The sequence below is a fragment of the Phalacrocorax carbo genome, chromosome 34, assembly GCF_963921805.1.
Source record: "Phalacrocorax carbo chromosome 34, bPhaCar2.1, whole genome shotgun sequence".
NCBI classification, from domain to species: domain Eukaryota; kingdom Metazoa; phylum Chordata; class Aves; order Suliformes; family Phalacrocoracidae; genus Phalacrocorax; species Phalacrocorax carbo.
In genome coordinates this window covers 526,546-543,172 of record NC_087546.1, presented here as the reverse complement: position 1 = coordinate 543,172, position 16,627 = coordinate 526,546, and the positions used below count along the sequence as shown (strand labels likewise).

The following is a 16,627-nucleotide window of genomic DNA, read 5'->3' as shown; positions in this document are numbered from 1 at the left end:
GGCTCAGGCGATTTGGGGGGTCTCAGATGGGTTTGGGGGGGCTCGGGGGTTTGGGGGCTCAGAGGCTTTCGGGGGGCTCAGGGGGTTTGGGGGGTCTCAGAGGGGTTTGGGGGGGCTCGGCGGTTTGGGGGGCTCAGAGGGAGGTTTGGGGGGCTTGGGGGTTTGGGGGGCTCACCCCCCACTCACCCCCCCAGGAGCTGTCGGTGCTGCTGCCCCACGTCTCCCTGGAGCTGCTGTTCCTGGGGGGCTCCGTGCCCCCCACCCTGGACGGGCGGCGCTTCCTGCTGCACCGCACGGTGGGGCCCGGGGGGGCGGGGGGGGGTCAGAGGGGCCTGGGGCAGTTGGGGAGGGCAGCTGGGGGCTCTGGGGGCAGTTTGGGGGCTCTTGGGGGCAGCCGAGGGGCCCAGGGGGGCTGTGACACGCCCCCCGAGTCCCTGATGCCCCCCCGCCCCGCCCAGGAGGTGCAGGAGCTGCTCCCAGGAAACCCCCAAAAACAGGGGGGCCCCGGGGGGTGCAGGTGGGGTTCAGCACCCGGCCCGGCCCCCGCCCTGACCTCGTCATCGGTGAGTGGGGTGCTTGGGGGGGATGGGGGGGCGAGGGGAGATGGGGGGCCGGGGTGTTTGGGGGCAGTTGAGGATTTGGGGGCAGTTGGGGGGTTTGGGGGGGCAGTTGGGGGGTTTGGTGGGGCAGTTGGGGGATTTAGGGGGGCAGTTGGGGGGTTTGGGGGGCGGTTGGGGTTTGGGGGGCAGTTGTGGGCTTTGGGGGGCAGTTGGGGGCTTTGGGGGGCGGTTGGGGTTCTGGGGGGCCGTTGAGGGGCTTTGGGGGGCAGTTGGGGCTTTGGGGGCAGTTGGGGGTCCACTGGGGGTCACTGGGGGTCTCTGTGCCCCCCCCCAGGGTTCAACCCCGGCTTCGCCCTGAAGGAGTCGTGGCTCAGCGCCCTCCCCCGCCTGCAGGTCAGGCCTCAGGACCCCCAGAACCCCCTGGGGGCACCCCAGCACCCCCATAACTCCCCGGGACTGCCCTCACACTGCTGGAGACCCCCCTCATGGCCCTGGGACCCCCCCCTAATGCCCCCCAGGACCCCAGTAACCTCTGGGCCCACCCTGGGGAGTCCAGTGACCCCTGGGGACCTCAATAACCTCCTGGGGACCCCCCTACCCCCTCCTACTCCCACGGCCCCCACATAATACCCCCAGGACCCCTCACACTCCCACGGGACCCCCATTAGCCCCCGGGGAGCCCTCATACCCCAGGGGACCCCTCATACCCCTGGGAACACCCCCAATAACCCCCCAGGAGCCCCCCAACCCTCCCTGGGACACCTCACACCCCTGAGAGGACCCCGACACCTCCTGGGTCCCCTCACCCCCCCCGGGACACCCCCGGGAGCCCCCCGACATCCTCCAGGACCCCTCATACCCCCAGGGGACACCCCCCCCCCCCGGGACCTCTCACCACCCCCCAGGAGCCCCCCGATATCCCCCAGGACCCCTCATACCCCCGGGACACCCCCGATAATCCCCTGGGACCCCCCCACACCCCCCCCCCGGGACCCCCCCGACGCCCCCCGGCACCCCCAACCCGCCCAGAGGCCGGGGCGGGGCCGGGGCGGGGCCGACGTGGGGTGTGGCCCCTCCCCCAGGCGCAGCGCGTCCCCGCCTACTTCGCCGAGGGGGGGGAGTTCGGCTGCGCGGCGGCGGGGGCGGCCGTGGCGGCGGCCACGGGGGGCGGCGCCGGACCCCCCCTCCTCAACCCCTTCCGCTGCCCCCTCCGCCGGCGCGGCCTCGACAACGCCCTGCCCTGGTGAGCCCGCGCCCGACCCCCGACCCCTGACCCCGACCCCCGACCCCTGACCCCTGACCCCGGACCCCAGACCCCGGACCCCTGACCCCTGACCCCTGACCCCGGACCCTTGACCCCTGACCCCCAACCCCCGACCCCGGACCCCCAACCCCGGCCCGACCCCACCCTGACCCCCACGGCCCGCTCCCGAACCCCTGAGCTGACCTCTGACCCTTGACCCTGACCCCTGACCCCACGGCCAACCTCTGACCCCACCGTGACCCTTGACCCTGACATGACCCCTGACCTCTGAACCCGGAGTCAGGCTTTGACCTGACCTTCACCCTGGCAGAGCTGACCCTTGACCCTGACCCCGACCCTGACCCCGACCCTGACCCCCATTGACCCCTCATTGACCCCTCATTGACCCCTCCCGCTGGCCCTGACCTCTGCCCCACCCCCATCCCCCGACCCCCGCTGACCTCTGCCCTTTGACCCCAGGTACGCCAACGCCTTCATCTTCCAGCTGCTCTACAAGGGCGGGGCAGGGGGGCCCCACCCCCCCCCGGTGGCGCCCGCCGCCCCCCGCCCCCCCCCTGCCGGCGCCCCCCGCGAGCGCCGCCGCCCCCCCCGCCCCCCCCGCCGCCGCTGAGCGGGGACCCGGGGGGGGGGTCGTTAACGGGAGCGATTAACGGGCGGGGGGGGCGGGGGGGGGGCAATAAAGGTGTGTCTGAGCCACACGTGAGGCCTCGTGAGCCCCTCCCCCCCCCGCTTGCGCCCCTCCCCCCCGCTCCCCCCCCCCCCCCCCCCCTGCAGGGGCTCCTGCCTCCCGCCTGCCGGGGGGGCTGCGGGGGGGGGGGGGGGGTGCGGCCCCGGTGGGGACGGACGGACAGACACGGACAGACGGACGGGCGGGGCCGGGTGACGCCCCTGACCCTCGCTCACCCCGCGCCCAACCCCGCCCCCACCCCCTCCCCCATCGTCCCCTTGTCCCTGTCGCCGCCCCCGCCCCGCTGACGTCACCCGCCCTGATGACGTCACCGCCCCCCCCCGCCCGCGTCACCCGCCCCGCCCCGGGGGCCGGCCCCCATATACAGGTGTGCGCACCTGCCCCCCGCCCAGCCGCCCGGGGGTCTCCGCACGGCGCCTGCAGGGGCTGCGGGGGCTCTGTGGGGCTCTGTGGGGCTCTGTGGGGGTCTGTGGGGGCTCTGTGGGGGTCTGTGGGGGTCTGTAGGGGCTCCGCCGCTTGCCAGGTCTCGCTGCCGCCTGCCGCTCTCTCTGTGCCCTGGTCCGCTGTGCCTATAGGGTCGCTCCGGGGCCTCTGCTGCTTGTCCGGGCCCTATAGGGCGGCCGTGGGGCGGCCGTGGGGCCTCTCTGCGCTCTCCAGCTATAGGCTCTCCCTCGGGCTGCCTTGTAGGGTGCCTGCAGGGCATCTGTAGTGTCTGGGTGCCTATAGGGTGTCTGTGGGGCACCTATAGGTTATCTGTAGGGCGCCTGTAGGGTGTCTGGGCACCTAGAGCTTACCTGTGGGGCGCCTATAGGGTGTCTGTGGGGTGCCTGTAGGGTGTCTGCGGGGTGCCTATAGGGTTTCTGTGGGGTGCCTGTGGGGTGGCTGGGTGCCTCTAGGGTGTCTGGGCACCTATAGCTTATCTGTAGGGTGCCTATAGGGTGTCTGTGGGGTGCCTACAGGGTGCCTGGGCACCTATAGCTTATCTGCGGGGCGCCCGTAGGGTGTCTGTGGGTCGCCTATAGGGCGTCTGGGCGCCCGCCGGGCGTCTGTGGGGCGGCCGTAGCCCGTCCGCGGGGCGCCCCCGGTCCCCGGCCCCTCGCGGCGCGGCGCGGCGGGTGCCGATGGCGCACGGGGGGCTGCAGGGGCTGGGGCTGGGGCTGGCGCTGGCGGGGTGGGGGGCGCTGCTGGCGGCCACGGTGCTGCCCCAGTGGCAGGTGTCGTCCTTCGCCGGCGACTCCATCATCACCGCCGTGGCCACCTACCAGGGGCTGTGGATGGCCTGCGCCAGCCAGAGCACCGGGCAGCTCCAGTGCAAGACCTTCGACTCCATCCTCGCCCTGCCCGGTGAGGGGCCGGGGGGGCCGGGGGGGCCGGGGGGGGGCTGGGGGCCCCGGGGAGGGGGGCACAAGGAGGGGCCGGGGGGCCGCTGGCGGGAGTGGGCTGCCCCCGGAGCAAGGGCTTCAACTCCATCCCTGCCCCGTGTGCTGCGGGGGGCTGCGGGGTCAGGGGGGTCATGGGGGGCACTGGGGGTCATGGGGGTCGGGGGGGCCGGGGGGCGCTGGGAGATGGGGGTCGGGGGGGCACTGGCGGTCGGGGGGTGCTGGGAGGGCCGGGGGGCGCTGGGAGATGGGGGTTGGGAGGACACTGGGGGAGCCGGGGGGCACTGGGAGATGGGGGTCAGGGGGCACTGGGGGTCAGGGGGCACTGGGAGATGGGGGTCGGGGGGCGCTGGGGGGCACCAGGGGGCACCGGGGGGCGCTGGAGCAATGTGGCACCCCCCGCTGCAGGAGCGTCAACCTCCTGCTGGCCCTGCCCGGGGGTCTGGGGGGGTCACGGGGGGCGCTGGGGGGGTCACGGGGAGCGCTGGGGTGTGCTGGGGGGGTCCTGGGGGGTGCAGTGGTTTGGGGGGGTCTGAGGGACGGGAGGGGGAGGAGGTCGGGAATGGGGGGAGCCCAGGCGTCCGGGAGCTGCTGGGGGGGGATGTGTCTGTCCCACGTCCCCCCCCCCCCACCGGCCCCAGACCCGGCAGACCCCCCAACTCCCACCGCCCCCCCCTCAGGGGTCAGCGGGGTCACCTGGGCGCCGGGGTTCTCCCAGCCTTGGGACCCCCGAGAGGTGACCCAGGTATCTGGGGCGGGGGGGGGGGGGGGTAGGGGGTGCTGAAATCTGCGTGTCCCCCCCCCCATGGGGTTCCCAGGCTTCCGGGACCCCCCCCAGCCCCCCCCCGGGGGGGACCCCGGCGTCCGGGCACTGCCTTCGGTTTCGCTGAAACTCCCACCCCGGGGGGGGGCCCTGAGTCACGGGCGGGAGCAGCCGTTGGGGCGCGGCGGGGTGTCCCCCCCCCCCGTGGGGATGGGAACAAAGTCCCCACCCTGCCCCACCCCGGGGGGGGGGCCGGGGAGCCCGGGCGTGCGGGTCACCCCACGGGACCCATAGCCCACCCCGGGGGGACCCGGGGGGGGGCGCGGGGGAGGGGGGGGGCGCCAGGCGTCCGGGGGTCCCCCCTGCTCCACCCCCCGGGACCCCCCGGCGTCCCCCGCCGCGCTGGCAGGGACCCAGGCGCGGGGTGTCGGGGTGGGGCGCGGGTCCCCTCCCGCGGGCGGCGGGGCCAAAGTCCAAACCCGGTGACAGTCGGGGGCCATAAACCCGTAACCCCTCCCTGCCCGGCACCGGGACCCCCCGGCACCGGGACCCCCCCCCTCCCTGCCCGGCACTGGGACCCCCAGGCACCGGGACCCCCTCCCTGCCCGGCACCGGGACCCCCCCGGCACCGGGACCCCCTCCCTGCTCGGCACCGGGACCCCCCGGCACCGGGACCCCCTCCCTGCCCGGCACCGGGACCCCCCGGCACCGGGACCCCCTCCCTGCTCGGCACCGGGACCCCCCGGCACCGGGACCCCCTCCCTGCCCGGCACCGGGACCCCCCCGGCACCGGGACCCCCTCCCTGCTCGGCACCGGGACCCCCCGGCACCGGGACCCCCTCCCTGCCCGGCACCGGGACCCCCCGGCACCGGGACCCCCTCCCTGCCCGGCGCCGGGACCCCCCGGCACCGGGACCCCCTCCCTGCCCAGCACTGGGACCCCCGTCCCTGCTCGGCACCGGGACCCCCTCCCTGCCCGGCACCGGGACCCCCCCGGCACCGGGACCCCCTCCCTGCCCGGCACCAGGACCCCCCGGCACCGGGACCCCCCCCTCCCTGCCCGGCACCAGGACCCCCCGGCACCGGGACCCCCCCCCTCCCTGCCCAGACACTGGGGTCTCCCCAGACATCTGGGTCCCCCCCACCCACCTGGATGCCGGGGTCCCCCTCAGACACCGGGGTCACCCCCCATCCCTGCCCAGAACCCAGGGTCCCCCCCACCTCCCTGGACACTGGGGTCCTCCCCCCGCACGCCTGGGTCCCCCCCACCCCTCTGGATGCCGGGGTCCCCCCCAAATGCCTCGAAACCCCCCCCCCCACCTGGACACTGGGGTCCCCCCAAGACGCCGGGGTCCCCCCTGGGTTTAAGGAGGGCAGGACGGGGGGCAGGCGCTGGTGGGGCGAGGGGTGCCCTGACCCCCGCAGGCCCCCCGTGACCTCGGCGTGCCCCCCGGCCCCCCAGGGTACACGCAGGCGGCGCGGGCGCTGATGGTGGTCTCGGGGGTGCTGGGCCTCGTGGCCACGGGGGTGGCGGTGATGGGGATGAAGTGCACCCGCTGCGGGGAGGACGACCCCCGCCGCAAGGCCGGCATCGCGGCGGCCGGCGGCGCCCTCTTCATCCTCTCCGGTGAGTGGGACCCCCGAGACCCCCCCCACCGCCCCTCTGGGGTCCGTCCGTCCCCATCAGGGACCCCACATTTGGGGGTGGGGGTGGGCTCTGTCCCGTGGTGGGGACCCCACAACCCTGTTTCAGGGGTCTCTACCCGCTATCGGGGACCCCCCCCCCCCCCTGCTGCCCCATTTCGGGGTGGGGGGTCTTGTGGGGTCTGACGGGGTGTCGTCCCCCCCCAGCGCTGGCCGGGCTGGTCGCCTGCTCCTGGTACGGCCACCGCATCGTCACCAACTTCTACGACCCCACGGTCCCCGTCAACGCCAAGTGAGGGGGGCTGGGGGGCTGGGTTTGGGGGGCTAGGGGGCTGTGGGGGGGCTGGGGGGGCTGGGGGGCTGGGTTTGGAGGTCTGCGGGGCTGTGGGGGGTCTGGGGAGCTGTGGGGCTGGGTTTGGGGGTCTGGGGGGCTGTGGGGGGGCTGGAGGGGCTGTGCAGCTGGGTTTGGGGAGCTGGGGGGCTGGGAGGGGTCTGGAGGAGCTGTGGGGCTGGGTTTGGGGGGCCAGGGGTCTGAGGGGCCATGAGGCGGGTTTGGGGGTGGTGGTGGGTGCGGGGCAGGTCTGGGGGGCCATGGGGCGGGTTTGGGGGTGGTGGTGGGTGCAGGGCAGGTCTGGGGGGCCAGGGGGTGTGTTTGGGGGTCTGTGGGTCTGTGGGGGATCTGGGGGGTCTGGGGGCCCGAGGCGCCATGGGGCGGGTTTGGGGGTGGTGGTGGGTGCGGGGCAGGTCTGGGGGGCCATGGGGCGGGTTTGGGGGTGGTGGTGGGTGCAGGGCAGGTCTGGGGGGCCAGGGGGTGTGTTTGGGGGTCTGTGGGTCTGTGGGGGGTCTGGGGGGTCTGGGGGCCCGAGGCGCCATGGGGCGGGTTTGGGGGTGGTGGTGGGTGCGGGGCAGGTCTGGGGGGGGCCGTGGGGCCGGGAGGGGCCGTGGGGGGGCCGTGGGGAGGGTTTGGGGGTCCCTGACCCCCCCCTTTGCCCCCCAGGTATGAGTTCGGCGCCGCCATCTTCCTGGGCTGGGCGGGGGCTGCCCTGGGGCTGCTGGGGGGGGCCCTGCTGACCTGCTCCTGCCCGGGGCATGGGGGGCACGGCCAGCCCTACCCCCGCGGCAAGGCCGCCGGCCCCCAGCCCCCCGGCAACCGCGAGTACGTCTGAGGGGCCCCCGCGGGGACCCCCCCAAGCCCCCACCCCCACTCTGGGCTCCTCCCCGAAGCTTGGGGGGGGCCTGTCCCCCCCTCCCCCGTGGGGACCCCAACCACTGTGCGGTGCCCCCCCCCCACCCCACTTAGGGGGCAGGGAGACACCCCCCCCCCCAGGCTGGAGTTGGGGGCCTCCCCCCAAGTTTGGGGGTACCCCCCCTCCCCCACCGGGGGGGGGGGTGCTGGGGGTCTCCACCGACTTCTCGTGCGTGGTTTTGTACGAAATAAACGGGTTTTTGTGTGTTTTGACTCTTTTGTGGCCACGTTGGGTTCTTGGGCCCCCCCCCAAAGGGAGCCCCCCCAAAGGGAGCCCCCCCAAACGCCCCCACACAACTCCGTCCCAAGATGGCGGCGCCCATGGCCGTACGGTGGCGTCATCGGGAGGAGCCCTCCCGGACATGGCGGCGCCCGTCGCCGTACGGTGGCGTCATCGGGAGGCGCCGGGAAGGCGATGCTGGAGGCGCTGGTGGCGGGAGGCGCGGAGGGGCTGGTCCTCGTCCAGGGTGGGGGGCGAGGGGGGGGTGTGGGGCTGGGGGCGAGGGGGGCTGGGCTGTGGGTGCAGTGCGGCTGGTTTGGGGGGGGCTGTGGGATGCAGTGGGGCTTGTTTTGGCGGTCTATGGGGTGCTGGGGGGTCTGGGGGGTGCAGTGGGGCTAGTTTTGGGGGTCTTGGGGGGGGCTGTAGGGTGCAGTGGGGCTGGTTTCGGGGGTCTGTGGGGTGCTGGGGTGCCGTGGGGTTGCTGGGGGTGGTTCTGCGGTGCCCTGAGGCTGGTTTTGGGGGGCTGGGGGCTGATGGGGGGCTGCGTGGGGGATGCAGCAGGTTGCCCGGGGGGCTGGTTTCGGGGGTCTGTGGGGTGCTGGGGGGCTGGTTTCGGGGTGCGGGGGGTGCTATGGGCAGTACTGGGGCTGGTTTGGGGGCTCTGGGGTGTCCTTGGGGGGGGGCTGTGGGTTGTGGGGGGCTGGTTGTGGCGGGCTGTGTGGTGCGGGGGGGGCTGTGGGGTGCAGTGGGGCTGTTTCTGGGGTGCTGTGGGGTGCCGTGGGGCCGGGTGTGGGTCACCGTGGGGCTCACCCGTGCCTCCCCCCATCAGACAGCGCCGCCTGCGAGGGCCGCAGCCTCCTCCGGGCCTTCGTCACGGCCGCCGTGCAGAGGTGGGGGGCTGGGGGGGGGCCTGAGAGAGGGGGGCTGTGGGCCCGGCCCCCCCACTCACCCCCCACCCCCCCAGGGCCGAGCGCGTCCTCGTCGTCCTCTTCGACGTCCCCCGGGAGCAGTTTGAGGCCGGGCTGAGCTCCGCCGTGAAGGAGCGGTGAGTGCGACCCCCCCCAGCCCCCCATGGGCACCCCACAGACCCCCTGGCTCCCCACAGCCCCCCCATGGGCACCCCAAGGACCCCAACAGCCCCCCTGACTCCCCACAGCCCCCCATGGGTACCCCACAGCCCCCCATGGGCACCCCACAGACCCCTTGGCTCCCCACAGCCCCCCCCCCATGGGTACCCCAAGGACCCCAACAGTCCCCCTGACTCCCCACAGCCCCCCATGGGTACCCCAAGGACCCCCTGGCTCCCCACAGCCCCCCCATGGGCACCCCAAGGACCCCAACAGTCCCCCTGACTCCCCACAGCCCCCCCATGGGCACCCCAAGCACCCCCCCCAGGTCCCCTTACCCCTCCATGGCTCCCCACAGCCCCCCATGGGTACCCCACAGACCCCCTGGCTCCCCACAGCCCCCCCATGGGCACCCCAAGGACCCCAACAGTCCCCCTGACTCCCCACAGCCCCCCATGGGCACCCCAAGGAGCCCCCCCAGGCCCCCTTACCCCTCCATGGCTCCCCACAGCCCCCCATGGGTACCCCACAGACCCCCTGGCTCCCCACAGCCCCCCATGGGCACCCCAAGGACCCCAACAGTCCCCCTGACTCCCCACAGCCCCCCATGGGCACCCCAAGGAGCCCCCCCAGGCCCCCTTACCCCTCCATAGCTCCCCACAGCCCCCCATGGGTACCCCACAGACCCCCTGGCTCCCCACAGCCCCCCATGGGCACCCCAAGGACCCCAACAGTCCCCCTGACTCCCCACAGCCCCCCATGGGCACCCCAAGGAGCCCCCCCAGGCCCCCTTACCCCTCCATGGCTCCCCACAGCCCCCCATGGACCCCCAACCCCTCCCTCAGCTCCCCATGGATTCCCCCAGACCCCCCATGGGCACCTCAGGGACCCCCACAGCCCCCCGTCGTCCCCCCATCCCCACCTCCGGACACCTGTGGACTCCCACAGCACCCCCACGGCCCCCTGTACCCCCCCGGGCCCCCCAGGCCCGCCCTGACGCCCCCTCCCCAGGCTCCTGTACCGCGATGGCTTCACGGACCCCCTGGGCTGGAGCGGGCCGGCCCCCGACCTGCGGGCGGGCGATTTTGGGGGGCTGCTGGCGGGGGGGCTCCCCGCGGGGGGGCCCCTGACGGTGGTGCTGGACTCGCTCAGCTGGCTGCTGCTGCGCCTGCCCCCCCCCCGCCTCTGCCAGGCCCTGGGGGCTCTGCTGGGGGGGCCCCCCAACTCCGGTCAGGACATCGGGGGGCCCTGGCGGCGGGGGGGGGGGGCATGACACTGGGGGGAGTGTGCTGTCGGGTGGGGGGGACCCCCCAATTGGAGCAAAAGGTGTACATCGGGGGGTTGGGGTACGGGGGGGCACCCCGAGATTGGGGTATGGGGGAGCCAGACATTGGGGCCCCAGGGGTTTGAGATGGGGGGGCCCCCCATTGGGGATTGGGGCGCGGGGGGGGCCCCGATTGGGATTTAGGGTGCAGGGGAGGCCCAGTTGGGGATTGGGGTGCAGGGGGGGCCCAAACACTGGGGTCCCGATGGCGTTGGGGTGCAGGGTCTCCCAGTTGGGGACTGGGGTGCAGGGAGGGCCCCAACTGGGGGTTGGGGGGGGCGGCCCCAAACACCGGGATCCCCATGGGGTTGGGGCAGGGGGACACCCCCCCCCCCCCCCCAATTTGAGCTTGGGTTGAAGGGGGGAGCATGGATGCTGGGGTCCCCATGGTGTCGGGGTGCGGGGGGGCCCGCGGGTCGGGGTGCCCACCCCAGACGCCCGCACCCCCCCCCCAGGCCCCATCCCCCGCCTGGTGGCGCTGCTGCACGGGGACCTGCACCCCCCCGGGCTGCTGCGGGCACTGGGGGCCCTGGCCAGCACCCGGCTCACCCTGGGGGGGCCCCCCCCCGCCCCGGGCGCCCCCCGACTCGCCAGCGTGCTCAGCCGCCCCCGCCGGGGGGGGCCCAGGCAGAAGGTGGGTGTGCGGGGGGGGCGGGGGCACCCGGCGGGGGTCACGGTGCCCCGAATCGGGGCGCCCCTGGCCCTCCCCAAACCTCCCGCCCCCCCCCCCAGGACGAGAGCTTCACCCTCCTGCCCGACGGCTCCCTGGGGGTGCCCCCCCCCGCGCCGAGGGAGGGGGGGCCGGGGGGCAGCAGCCCCCCTGCGGCCCAGATGTTGGGGTCCCCCGCGGGTTCGGGGGGCTGCGCCCCCCCCCCACCCCCTCACCTTCCGCTTGTGGCTGTCGGCGGCCGAGCGGGCGGCGCGGGCGGCCGTGCCCCCCCCCGTACCAGCTCAGCCCCCCCAGGTGAGGCGGGGGAGATACCCCCAACCCCCCCCCAGTCCTGGCTCCCAGTCGGGACCAGTGACCCCAGTAACACTCTCTCCCCACCCCACCAGGAGGTCGACCCTCCTCCAGACGCCGGGGGCCACTGTCTGCGCCCCGGAGCCCCCTGAGGACGAGGACCCCGAGGACCCCGACGACGACCTGGACGTGTGACCCCCCCTCCCCAGGGTATCGTAGGACCTACACAAACACCGGGGGTTCCCGCAGGACCTACGCAAACAATAAAGCTGCTGCGTCTCCCCCCAACCTCCGTGTGGTCACTGGGTGGGGTCCCGTGGGGGGGGACGGGGGATCCCCCAGCTCGGGGGGGCCCCGCACCCCGGGGGGGGCGGGGCTGGGGGCGGCGATCCCCCCGGTTACAGGGAGGGGGGAACGGGGGACCCGGGGCGGGCACTGGGATGAGGAGGCCACGCCCCTCGGTGAGGCCACGCCCCGCTCGTTTGCATAGCACCATCTGGTGGTCACGCCCCTTCGTGGGTTTCCCCTGCTCGCCACGCCCCCTCATCCTTGCAGACCCCGCCTCCCTCAGCTACACAGACCCCGCCCCCTCAACCATGCAGTCCACGCCCTCAGCTACAACCACGCCCCTCCAGCGTGCAGGCCCCGCCCCCCGCGCAGGCGCGCCAGCCGCCCCCCGACGGCCTGGCGCCGCTCCCGCGCCCCGGAAGTGGTTGTGCCGGAAGTGACCCCGTCGGCGCCGAGAGCGGCGGGAGGGGCCGGGCGGGAGCGCGATGGCGGCGGCCGGGGGCGCCCGCCGGTAACGGCCGAGCTCGACCGACCCGCCGCGGCCGGGCACCGCCGGGGGCCCTCCCCCGGCACCGCCTCCGCCGCGCCTCCGGGACCGCCGGGACTCCCGGGACCGCCGGTACTCCCGGGGCCGCCTCCCCCGCGCCGCCTCCCCCCGGGCCGGCGGCCGCAGCGGGGCCGGGGGTCCCGGGCCCGGCCCGGGGCTGGGTCCGCCGGCGCGGGGGGCGGGAAGCTGGCGGAGCTGGGCCGGGCGGGGGGCGGCGGCGGGGCCGGTGCTGGGGCCGGTACCGGGATGATGCGGACCCAGTGCCTGCTGGGGCTCCGCGCCTTCGTGGCCTTCGCCGCCAAACTCTGGAGCTTCCTCCTCTACATGCTGCGCCGGCAGGTCCGCACCGTGAGTACCGGGAGCGGGGGGCCGCACCGTGAGTACCGGCGGCGGGCGGGCACCGGCGTTGCTGGGGCTGGGGGGGGAAAGAGTCGCGTTGGGGGGGTCCCCCGGGGGTCCTGCGGGGTCGGCGGGGGGGCTTCTTCCGTGCCTCTTTCCCGGGGCTCCCTCCGTGCCCCCAAACCGGGGGCCCGGGGCCCTCCCCCGGGGTCGGTGGGGGTTTGGGGGGACCCGGGCGGCGGGGGGTGACGAGGAGCAGCAGGTGAGGGTTTAATTTAGCCGCGGGGGTGTGGGACGGACACACGGACCCCCCCGCCCCCCGGGGCTCGGTGCCCGGCGCTGACGGCAGCGGGGACGGTGCCAGGGCACGGCGCGGGGGGGCCGGGCCGGGCTGTTCTGGGCGCCGGGGGGGGGCCGGGGGCTGTCCCCCCGCTTCGGGGCCCCCCCGTGACCGTCCCCCCGTCCCCCCCGTCCCCTGCCCCAGGTGATCCAGTACCAGACGGTGCGATACGACGTGCTGCCCCTCTCCCCCGTGTCCCGGAACCGCCTCAGTAAGTCTGGGGGGCCCCCGGGGGGAGCCCCCAAACTGTGGGGAGAGGGGGCTGGGGGGGTAGGGGGAGCCCCCGAAGTGCTGGGGGTCACCCATAAACTGGGGGGCTCTGAGGAGGAGGAGGGAGACAGACATGATATGTTGGGGCTCGGAGGGGGTGGTGGGGCCACCCTCGGGTCGGGGGGTTTGAGGGGACCCCCTGACACCCCTTTATCGCCCCCAGACCTGGTGAAGAGGAAGATCCTTGTCCTGGATCTGGACGAGACCCTCATCCACTCCCACCATGATGGTGTCCTGCGGCCCACCGTGCGCCCCGGGACCCCCCCGGACTTCATCCTCAAGGTCGGGGGGCCGGGTGGGGTGGGGGGCCCCTGGGCGGAGTTTGGGGGTCTCGGGAACACAACCTGGTGGGCCCCAGGCAAAGACTTTGGGGATATGGGGGGCAGAGCATGGGGGTGCTGGGGCAGGGTTTGGGGGTCCTGGGGGCAGAGCCTAGGGGTCCCGGGGGCAGGGTTTGGGGGTCCCGGGGGCAGGGTTTGGGGGTCCCGGGGACAGAGCCTGGGGGTGCTGGGGCAGGGTTTGGGGGTCCCGGGTCCTGGGGGGCAGCTGAGGGTCGCACAGCTTGACACAGGGGGTGCTGGGGAGAGAGTTTGGGGGTCCTGCGCGATGGGGTGCAGCTGAGGCTCCTGGAGCCCGAGGTGGGGGGGTTCTGTGGGAGCTGAGTCTGGGGGGCAGCTGAGGCTTCTGGAGGCCGGGGCGGGGGTCCCGGGGTCCCGCTGACCCTCCCCCCCCCAGGTCGTCATCGACAAACACCCCGTGCGGTTCTTCGTGCACAAGCGGCCCCACGTGGATTTCTTCCTGGAGGTGGTGAGTGCCACCCCCAAAGCCGCTCCCCCCCGCCCCGGGGACCCCCAAACCCCGCCCCCGCGCCCCCCTGGGCCCCGCCCGACCCCGGCGCCCCCCGCCCCGCCCGCAGGTGAGCCAATGGTACGAGCTGGTGGTGTTCACGGCCAGCATGGAGATCTACGGCTGCGCCGTGGCCGACAAGCTGGACAACAACCGCAGCATCCTCAACCGCCGCTACTACCGGCAGGTGGGCGGGGCCGGGGCGGGGCCTGGCCGGGTGGGGCTGGGGTGTGGTAGCCTGGGGGCGGAGCCTGAGGGGTGGGGTGGGGCTTGGGTGGGGCGGAGCCTGAGCAGCAGGGTGTGGCTCAGATGGGGTGGAGCCTGAGTGGCGGGGGTGGGGCTCAGGTGGGGTGGAGCCTGAGTGGCGGGGGTGGGGCTTGGGTGGGGCGGAGCCTGAGTGGTGGGGTGTGGCTCAGATGGGGCAGAGCCTGAGTGGTGGGGGTGGGGCTTGGGTGGGCGGAGCCTGAGTGGTGGGGTGTGGCTCAGATGGGGCAGAGCCTGAGTGGTGGGGGTGGGGCTCGGGTGGGGCGGAGCCTGAGTGGCGGGGGTGGGGCTCGGGTGGGGCGGAGCCTGAGTGGCGGGAGTGGGGCTCGGGTGGGGTGGAGCCTGAGTGGTGGGGTGGGGCTTGCGTGGGGTGGAGCCTGAGTGGTGGGGTGGGGCTTGCGTGGGGTGGAGCCTGAGTGGCAGGGGTGGGGCTCGGGTGGGGTGGAGCCTGAGTGGTGGGGTGGGGCAGCCTGGGGGTGGAGCCAGTGCAGTGGGTGGGGCCCCAAAAGGGGCGGAGCAGCTGGGTCAGTGCTGACCCCTGGTTGTGGCCACTGTGTGGGCGGAGCCTGAGCTGCCTGGTGGGCGGGGCCAAGCGAGGGCGGGGCCTGACCCGCCCCCACCCCCAGCACTGCACGCTGGAGCTGGGCAGCTACATCAAGGACCTGTCGGTGGTGCACAGCGACCTCTCCAGCATCGTCATCCTCGACAACTCCCCCGGCGCCTACCGCAGCCATCCCGGTACGGCCCCCCCCACCCCGGGACCCCCCCCGGAGCCCCCCGGGACCCCGCCAAGGCCCCCCGCCCCTCACCACCCCTCTCTGCCCCCAGATAACGCCATCCCCATCAAGTCCTGGTTCAGCGACCCCAGCGACACGGCCCTGCTCAATCTGCTGCCCATGCTGGATGCCTTGAGGTGAGCCCTGGGGGGGCACAGGGGGGGCCTGGGAGGTGTCCTGGGGGCCACTGGAGCGTGTGGGGATGTACAGGGTAGTTCTGGGGGGGCCCATTGGTGTCTGGAGGGGCATAGGGGGGTCCTGGGGGGCACAGTGAGGTCTGGGGTATTTCTGGGGGGGCACATTGGGCCATGAGGTATGTCTTTAGGGGCACAGTGGGGTCTGGGGGGGACCTGGGAGGTGTCCTGGGGGGCACAGGAGCATCTGGGGGGGCACAGGGTTGTCCTGGAGGGTGTCTGGGTGAGGGTACGGTGGGTTCTGGGGGATTTCAGGGGGGCACAGTGAGGTCGGGGATGTCTTGGGGGGTACAGGGCTGTCCTGGGGGGCACAGTGAGGCGTGGGGGGTGGCCTGCAGGCACTGTGGGGTCTGGGGGGGCACAGGAGAGTCTGGGGGTGCACAGCGAGGCCTGGGGGGGGGCAGGAGGCTGCAGGGCGCTCAGCACCCCGACACTGGGGTCCTCGCTGGGTCACGGGGGGTGCAGAGGGAGCCGATTTGGGGTCTCACCCCATGCCCCCCCCCTCCCCCAGGTTCACAGCCGACGTCCGCTCCGTCCTGAGCCGCAACCTGCACCAGCACCGGCTGTGGTGACGGCAGCCCCGCCCTGTCACCGTCACCCTGTCACCGTCACCCCGCCGCCGGGACGGGGACCCCCGGGCCCCCCCGCGAGGGACAGAGCCAGCGCCGTGGGGCGGCCCCCGGCCCCCCACGAGGGACTGTGCCAGCCCGTGGGGACCCCCTGCCCCCCCCGAGAGGGATGGACTCTGCCCCGGGGGGATGCGGAGCTCTGGCGCCATGGGCGGGGGGCACGTGGGGGCCGCCCCCCTCCACCAGACGGACAGACGGACACGGACAGACGGGTGCTGCTGGCCCCGCCCTCTTGTTTTTAAAAGACCTGGGTCCCACCTGCGGCGTCTCCGCCCTCTCTGTGCTTTGGGGTCCCCCAGCCGTGCCCCCCTGCCACCATCTGCGGGTTTGGGGGTGTCTGTGTGCTTCCCCCTGCGTGGGGGGGGTGTCCGCTGCCCCCACGGAGCCCCCTGCGCCCCCCTCTCTGCGGGTTTGGGGGTGTCTGGGTGCTTCCCCCCGCGTGGGGGGGGTGTCCGCTGCCCCCACGGAGCCCCCTGCGCCCCCCTCTCTGCGGGTTTGGGGGTGTCTGGGTGCTTCCCCCCGCGTGGGGGGGGTGTCCGCTGCCCCCACGGAGCCCCCTGCGCCCCCCTCTCTGCGGGTTTGGGGGTGTCTGGGTGCTTCCCCCCGCGTGGGGGGGGTGTCCGCTGCCCCCACGGAGCCCCCTGCGCCCCCCTCTCTGCGGGTTTGGGGGTGTCTGGGTGCTTCCCCCCGCGTGGGGGGCCTCCCTTGCCCCTCCCACGGGCACCCTGGTCCCCCTCCCCCCTGCACTGTCCCCCCCACCCCCCCCAATCTGTGCATGCTTGGTTGGGGGTGTCTGTGCGTGTGCCCCGGATCCCCCTGCGCCCCCCCCCCCCCCATGGTTCCCTCCGCGCCCCCCCCCCCCCCCCATTCCTCGCGGTGGTTCAGTCCCGGCGCCGGCCCCGCCCCCTCCGTGCCTCGGTGGTCACGTGGGGCCACTGTTTACCTCGCGGCCCCGCCCGCCACGTGACTCACCCCCGTCCCCCTTCCGCGCGGTGACGTCAGTCACATGACAGGCCGC

General features: G+C 74.7%; 4 protein-coding genes across 4 annotated transcripts in view; all 4 read left to right on the top strand.

Moving 5' to 3' along the window:
- Nucleotides 1–2,449, top strand: part of ZMYND15 (zinc finger MYND-type containing 15) — a 5,700-nt gene extending 3,251 nt beyond the window's left edge. The window contains 6 exon segments of the mRNA XM_064437614.1: nt 195–255; nt 258–296; nt 459–563; nt 895–953; nt 1,643–1,803; nt 2,284–2,449. Of these exon segments, the coding sequence (XP_064293684.1) occupies nt 195–255; nt 258–296; nt 459–563; nt 895–953; nt 1,643–1,803; nt 2,284–2,434 (576 nt within the window). The 3' untranslated portion in view covers nt 2,435–2,449.
- Nucleotides 2,450–3,040: 591 nt separating this feature from the next.
- CLDN7 (claudin 7) lies at nt 3,041–7,757 on the top strand. The gene is made up of 4 exons (XM_064437659.1): nt 3,041–3,856; nt 6,117–6,281; nt 6,506–6,590; nt 7,296–7,757. The coding sequence occupies exons 1-4, from the start codon at nt 3,634–3,636 to the stop codon at nt 7,462–7,464; spliced, it is 642 nt and encodes a 213-aa protein (XP_064293729.1). The 5' UTR covers nt 3,041–3,633; the 3' UTR covers nt 7,465–7,757.
- Nucleotides 7,758–7,939: 182 nt separating this feature from the next.
- Nucleotides 7,940–11,844, top strand: ELP5 (elongator acetyltransferase complex subunit 5). Its single transcript, XM_064437613.1, has 8 exons — nt 7,940–8,011; nt 8,594–8,654; nt 8,729–8,809; nt 9,843–10,060; nt 10,611–10,789; nt 10,888–11,119; nt 11,212–11,409; nt 11,672–11,844. The coding sequence occupies exons 1-8, from the start codon at nt 7,960–7,962 to the stop codon at nt 11,842–11,844; spliced, it is 1,194 nt and encodes a 397-aa protein (XP_064293683.1). The 5' UTR covers nt 7,940–7,959.
- CTDNEP1 (CTD nuclear envelope phosphatase 1) lies at nt 11,840–15,866 on the top strand. Its single transcript, XM_064437658.1, has 8 exons — nt 11,840–12,299; nt 12,775–12,841; nt 13,064–13,182; nt 13,636–13,707; nt 13,817–13,933; nt 14,637–14,748; nt 14,839–14,923; nt 15,492–15,866. The coding sequence occupies exons 1-8, from the start codon at nt 12,198–12,200 to the stop codon at nt 15,550–15,552; spliced, it is 735 nt and encodes a 244-aa protein (XP_064293728.1). The 5' UTR covers nt 11,840–12,197; the 3' UTR covers nt 15,553–15,866.
- The last annotated feature ends 761 nt before the right edge of the window (nt 15,867–16,627 follow it).